Genomic DNA, 7473 nt, shown 5'->3' with positions numbered 1-7473 from the left:
TACAAAATTACTTCACTTGCCTCTTCTCCAGACAGAAGTTGGAGACTACCAGTGATTAATATCAATGGTCAAGTAAAGCTGCTTGCCTAGAGGGGAGGATTATTATTTCACACCATATAGGCAATTGCTATCATTTCTACACAATCGTTCTTGAAAACAATCAAAGAACAATAGTGCAATCTCTACTCGTAGAGGGGCAAGCAGCACCTTCCTAGTTGGAAGGATCGCTGGATTGCCACTTTATATACTCATTTGGAGGTTAAAGTAAATTGAACCATTGTATATTTTTGTTGTATGTGCACAAAGAAGTAGAGGGACTCTCGACATATTTTTTTGTCTCATGTGCGCACTTTCTTTGCTGATAGTAGCAAAACAATTTGAAACACCACCACTCCACTTTGGGAGACTTGATCATTAAAAAACCACCACTAATCTACTGTGGTGAAATTTTGAATTGTCAACACAATGAAGGCTTTGAATTGCAAATAATGCAAACTTACATATTCCTCCCAAGCATGCATCCATTGTAATCTAAAAATTTTATCAAACAGATAATTGTTAGGACATTATTTAATTGAAGGATGGTCCGTACATCTTCGTGTGTAGACATCAGCCTAGTCTGAAGCCTGTGCTGGCAAGTGAATGGCAAACTACTTATCTGCCATTGACTATACTCATTCACAAGCTTGTTCAAACCACCTAAAACTCGTAATCAAATCATCAGATCATCTAATCAGGAAAAGTTCAATCAATCAAATGATCAGACTCAAGGCTTGTTGGAACTGCCCAAAACTCGTACAAACGTCAGATCCCCTTACGAGTTCAAACTTCAAAGAATCAACCTAGACAACACTTATGCTTCACCAAACATTCGTAAGCTTACACAAAAACATTACATTAATCTCAAGAAAAAGACTGCTACTTCTGAACTTGATCCTGGCAAAGTACAAAATCCAACCTCTGTATCACAAACGCAGAGATAAATTTTATTCAGATGGCAAACCCCCCATTAGCTCGGATCACCTGCCCATTCACCCATTCACCTCCCTCACTCACAAGGAACAGTATGAGGGAGGCAATGTCGTCTGGCTCGCCCAACCTTTCCAGAGGCGGCGCCTCGCGCATGGCCTGTATTGTAGCCTCATCCTTACCTGCGTAGAACAACTCCGTGGCAACAGGTCCGGGTGCAACACAGTTTGCTGTAATTCTTCTCCCTTTAAGCTCCTTCGCTAGCATCTTGGTTAGGGTTTCTACAGCAGCTTTGCTGGCAACATATGCACCATAACCAGGTTTCAATATATGCACCATGGAAGAGCTTGTCGTGATGATCCGACCTTTTCCGCCCTGGCTAATGCGGGCAGCAGCCTCCTTGCATACTAGGAAGGTCCCGGTGACATTGACAGAGAAGGTTTTCTCCCAATCTGCTAAGGATGTACTTTCAAGGGTAGGGTAGGAGCTAAGGAGGATACCTGCGAGATGGACAACAATATTGATGTGGCCGTATGTGGTGATGGCAGCATCAAAGAGGGCAGCTATGTGGGAAGGGTTGGCAACATCACACTGGACAGCGATGGCGGCACCCACGCCCTGCTGTTGAATGGTGGAAACGACCTCGTTCGCGGCAGCAACGTTTCCCTGATAGCAGACGACCACAGAAGCACCATGGCGGGCGAGTGTGAGACAGACTTCTTTGCCGATACCCCTGGATCCTCCTGTGACGATCGCCACCCGATCGTGCAGGTCGGCAATGCTAGAAGCGCTCGCCATGCCAGTCTCTTTAGAATTGCTACCCTTCTCTCATGCTCCTCACTCCTTGATATGAACCGTGGCCTAAGTCGCACATCTTTCATACATCATGCAGCACGCCATCCTGCTATCATCATGCATCAAGTATGTTTGTTTGTGTGGTGGGGTGCACCGGGTGAAATTGGGCCGTTAGATGCGTGTAGAAAATTCGAGAAATTTGGAAAATTCGGGGCAAGTTTAATGTAAATTTGACCCTGAGCCCCTTAGACTTGAATGCTTGACACCCCGATGTCCCAACGACTCACCCATGCGTGCGTTTTGAAAACAATGGAAGTTTGCATGGTTTTGTAAATGCAAGCACAATGTAAATTCTGAAAACTTGGTTAATGTAGGTGCTCCTGCGGAATTTGTAAATTTGGGTCTCTAGATCCATGGCTCCAATTTCATTCATGCCCGTCAAATGCACCCCACCCTTGATCCACTCAATATTCGCTGGCGTGTCATATAGAGAGGAGGCTTGCCTACGAATCAATGAGCTCTTTTCCACAAACTTTGAAACCTTACTCTAACATGACTATCTTTTTGGCTTAGCCATAGGGGAGAATTAGGGGGAGAAGAATGAGTCCATCTCTTACCCACTGGAGGACATGTGTCTTTCAATTGGAGTTTAAAAGTATTGGAAACTAAAAGAAATCATATTTTTTAAAGAGGGTGAAGGTAGCATTGGATTTCCAAAGAAAGGAACCCAAGGTTTTGTTGTTGAGTATATAGGATGACTATAGGGGTGTTAGGGTGTTGCAGTCGTAACATGTGAGGTGGCATCTTTTCTAGCTCACTTCAAAATGATGATGACTTTTAGATGTGAAATGGAAAATAGTGATTAGTTTGATGTGAATTCATTGAACTAAGATAGTGTTTTCTCTTTTTGGCCTTAGTATCCATATGGATGAAGTTCGTCCAATTCTCGGCGTTTGACAAGTGTCCCTCAAAGGAGCATTAAAAGTCTTGAAAGCTTTGAAGAGAACTGAAGAGAAAGCCTTTCACATGATCTTTCCCAATGCTACATTTGCTTTATTTTCGAAAGAGTGCAACAAATGATTTGAACTTAATAATTTTTTTCATATTTTTGATTTTTTTATACCACAAATCATTTTAATCTTAAGTACAGAGCTTGTGAAAAGCATTTTTCCTAACCAATTAAGGGCACACTTAAAAGTTTTCTGATTTTTAGCTCAAAATACTAAAGATTTGTTAGTTTTTACATTAAAACCTGTAAATATTTACAGGTGTTTGTCAAGGCCATATCATATCTAGTCAGGATTTTGCAAATCTAGTCGGTTAAAAATACACTAAGCCTCGGTTTTTTTTTAGCACTGCTTAAGAAGGAAACTAAATTCCACAACTCTACGTTAATAACTAAATAAAAGGTTTCTTTTAAACAGTACCCTCTCTCTCTCTGGTGGAGATCACTATGAGCTTTTACCTTTTTAGAATGGATTTTTAACTCTCATGACCCCTCAATAGTAACCTTTTTGCCTTTTGAAGGCTTCTGTGAATACTTCACGTTGTTTTATTAGCCATACTCACAATTGTGAGTGGAGATGTTGTGAAAGGAATATACAATCAACCTCAAGCACTACATGTGCCTTGAGGGGGCAAAGTTTAAAAGGGGCTTGTACAAATACATATCAAGATACAAACCTAGAGCTACTAAGTATTACCACCCGAGTAGCCGATGCAACTAAATGCATGTTTCCATTCTTTGGCATCACCGGCTACCCCTCTCTTTGATCCTACAACAAAAATGAGCTCAGTGCTCTCACTCACAATAGCATCGAATTGAGCCACAACATATTTTTCCATCAAAGACGCAAAGGTTCCTTGGTTTCCATATCTGTTTCAAATAACAGTATCTGGTGATTTGGGTGCAAACCAGAATGGTTTGGTTTTGCGATCTACTCCCTCCCAAGATTAGGCCGTTTGTATAGAAGATAGACTTCCATGTCTTATGCCCTCATTTGCAGATTTTCGCCACCACACCATGCGTAGCAAGACACTTTTTTAGCAGATATCGTGGATCTCTTGAAGTCATTTTGCAACCCCATAAAGTGTCAGCGCCAATCCCTCTAGAGCATATCTTGTTCCTCGTTGGGATGGCACCAGATAGCACCTTCCATGTAAACATTTTCATGAAGTTCGGTCATTTGATCTTCCAGATGACATTAACACTCTTTTGCCATTGCTCTTCTAACCAATCTACCTTCCATATATTGACAAGTGGAGTGATTTTTATTTTTTTTAATACCAGCTTGATATTGGTATCTTGGGTCTTGGGGAGTGCAAACACTCTGCTTTGGGCCAATGTCACGCTATTCGATTAGCTATGATTTGATCACATGCGATGACAATACGATAGAACTTCCAAGACTATACTGACCAAAAGCCTTTCAAAGATACTCAAATTGTGCTGACTTACTAATTGCTCCACTTCCTTCCAAAAGAGTTGTAATGGGAATGGCCTATGAACTTTGAGAATAGCGGAATTAAGAGAATTAGAGTGAGCATTTTTGTGAGATTACTTTGAGAACAAAGAGGGTGAACTTAATTGATGGTAGCAACATAAACATAGTACTTAATTAACTTGGCATTAACAATACTTTTGCAAGAAAGAGAGAGTATTAGAGAACATGACAAAAGTTGAGGACCGGGAGCCGGTCCCCCCTCCAAAAGGCGTTTGTATTATAGATTCTCCCACCAAGTTTGTATTGTAGATTCTCCCATCAAGAGAGACTTGGTACAATACAATATTTGTGACCTTGGTGATGCTATGAAGATGGAAAGCTTCATGCATCACGAGCATAACATAAACTTTGCAAAAAGCATTAACTATCCCAAGCCTCAGTCCCAAGGCCTCAAACACCTTCGAAGGTGGAGAGAGCTAGCGGGAAATGAGGGTAGGGAAGCGGAAGAAGAATCATTCATAGGAGAAAGAAATAGTTCTTCACTTATTATCACTCTTCTTACTTAGCATAGCATAATAACGTAGTAATGAAGATGAAGAAGATGGCAAGCTTAAGCATTGAAGTGTGGCTCTTGGTTGGATTTGCATTCCATAGCCAAGAGTGTTGGTGTAAGCTCTCCACTTCTCAACAAGCTTGGAGAAGGAGATGGAGATCTTGCACTTTGTACTCCACACAATGTGAGAATGTGTGTGTGTGTTTGGGAGAGCATACCACCCTCTCATGCTTGGTCCACACCTCTCTCTCTCTCTCTCTCTCTCTCTCTCTCTCTAGTAATATTTAATTATATCGTTTGGGACATGTGTCCTCTTTCTCCTCTTTGAGAGAAAGACTTAATTATTTATTTTTATGCATCTAAATTCTCATTGGACCCCTTTAAAGCCTATCCAATAGGATTCAAACACATCATGAGGACCACATGTGGAGAATTTTTTTGAACATGTATCTTTTATGCTTCTTAAGTTATTTGGTTTGCATTAAATACGTCAAGCACTTAGTCAATCAAGCATATGTCTTTTATGCTTTTTAAGTCATTTGGTTTGAATTGAACACTTCAAGCACTTAGTCAATTAAGCATGGAAAACGTTCATGCCTCTTGAGAGTTTATCTTTGAATTTAACACTTCAAGAACCTTAGTCATTTAAGCATAAAAATCACCTCAAGCTTTGGGCAAGGTTCCCACAACCACTTTAAGCATCTTAGCATCCCATGTTTGGGTAGGATTCCCACTTCAAGGTTTTGCCTAAGGTCAAAGGACTCTAACTTTTGGAGGTCTTTAATGAAGCTAGCCCTAAGGTCTTTTAAGCTCCATTAGATGAATGTTGCTCTTTAGTAGACTACCTCCTTTTGGACCCCTATTGAGATGTAACCATATCTCCTCTTGGTCCCTTGCTGAGATAAATCTAGAAGCGCTTATTGCACATTGCTCTTTGGTAGACCATCTCCTTTTGGACCCCTATTGAGATGCAACCATTTCTCCTTTTGGTCCCCTATTGAGATAGGTCTAGAAGCACATATCTATATCCTAACTCTTGTTCCCCTTTTATTTTCTCATATTAAATGATCAGTTTAATATGAAAAAATCATTTGGTAAAGTTAGATATTATATTTTAGGACATTACCTCTCTCTTGAAATCATAGTCGTCCTCGACTATGAGGTAGAGAAGATAAAGCCTAGTCATTAGTCCATGTTTCTTAGCGGGTAGAGGATCTCTTTTTACCCTACGACATCATTCCAAAATAGATTACTAATCCATTTGGTGCTGGGGAGACTTAGCTGCCCCGCAAGCATGTCTGCTCTTTAGTCCATATCATACTTCCAAAGTAGAGTGGCAAGTTCTACTTGGTGTTTGGGAGATGTCGTCACCACAAACATGATCCTAAGCATGCATACTTCTTAAATTTTGTGCACAATAAAAGAAAGAGAATGAGTCTTATAAGACAAAAACATTGTTCATTTAAAATGCATTTTCATTTGCTTACTCTAGTGTAACATTGACAAGGTTCATATTATCCTTAAGCTAGGTTCCTTGCATCCATCTAGCATCTTCAAAGGGATAATTCTTAAACTTAACAAGATATCATTGGATAACATTATTGTTTCTTAGTACCTGTGTCGAAGAATCAATTCGGGCTGCAACACCTATTCTTGATCTTCGATCTCTGGCGCGTCCTCCATTATTGGTTCTTTTGATGGCTCTCCTTTGTAAGGCTTGAGTAGGCTCACATGGTTAGCATTGTGAATGAGCCAATGGTTAGGCAACTTTAACTAATAAGCCATCTCATTGATTGGCTTAAGAATTTAAAAAGAAAGCACCATAGTATCTTTTTGCTAGTTTAGCATAATACTCTTGGTGGCCCGTAGGATTCTTGCCCATAGTATGCCTTAGATGAGCCTTGAGAAACTTTAGCAAGACCCAATCATTTTCCTTAAAGTCTAAGGCTCTTTTGTGCTTATCAACAACCCTTTTTGCCTTTTTTATGAGATGGATATAACCTTTTTAATCTTTGGAAAAGATTCTTGTAAGTCTCTTCTATATTCATCAGCAACGAAGATCTTCCCATATACTTTAAGTAGTAAGAGACTTTTGGAACTTTCCTCTTTAACCTCAAAAGGTGCTGTCCCCATAGAAGTATGTACAATGTCATTGTACGCATACTCCATAAGAGGTAGTACTTCTTTCATTGAGAACGTTAATCTACTTCCTTGACATAGGCTTTTAGTAGATTCAAGAATCGTTAGATTAGTTATTTCACTTTGGTCATCCGTTTGTGGATGATAGGCCAAAAGAGAAATTTCATCTACTTCCTAGATTCTCAAAGAGACCCTTCTAGAAATTACTGGTCATTATAGGATCTTTGTCCAACACTATGGATGTTGGCAAGCCATGATACTTGAAAATTTGAGATCTAAAAGGGTTGCCATTTGATGTGCCTTAATAGTCTTTTTGACAAGCATAGAGTGTGTTTTCTTGCTAAGCATGTCGATTGAAACAATCCAAGTTGCTTCCCTCGATCAAATTTCAATTTTTGGTATATCACGCATTTTGAAACATACTCTTGTATTTTTAATTTTCATGGTAGACCAACCAAAATACATTTCTACTCCTCAAAGAGTAGATTGTGGAATTCCTCTTTGCCCCGCATAAGGATAAGCATGGGATTCATGCATGACTTTCTTATTGTATTAGTGAGTAACATATAGCTT

The 7473-nt window shown here is 39.8% G+C and overlaps 1 protein-coding gene across 1 annotated transcript; it reads right to left on the bottom strand.

Annotated features, from left to right (window-relative positions):
* Positions 1 to 859: 859 nt before the first annotated feature.
* LOC147421515 (NAD(P)-binding Rossmann-fold superfamily protein) lies at positions 860 to 1812 on the bottom strand. Its single transcript, XM_086503432.1, has one exon. The coding sequence runs from the start codon at positions 1765 to 1767 to the stop codon at positions 991 to 993; it is 777 nt and encodes a 258-aa protein (XP_086359558.1). The 5' UTR covers positions 1768 to 1812; the 3' UTR covers positions 860 to 990.
* Between the last annotated feature and the right edge of the window lie 5661 nt (positions 1813 to 7473).

The sequence above is a fragment of the Adiantum capillus-veneris genome, chromosome 27 (genome assembly GCF_014529385.1).
Source record: "Adiantum capillus-veneris isolate H3 chromosome 27, ASM1452938v2, whole genome shotgun sequence".
Lineage (NCBI taxonomy): Eukaryota > Viridiplantae > Streptophyta > Polypodiopsida > Polypodiales > Pteridaceae > Adiantum > Adiantum capillus-veneris.
The sequence above is the reverse complement of the archived record's forward strand: the minus strand, read 5'-3'. Positions and strand labels throughout refer to the sequence as shown.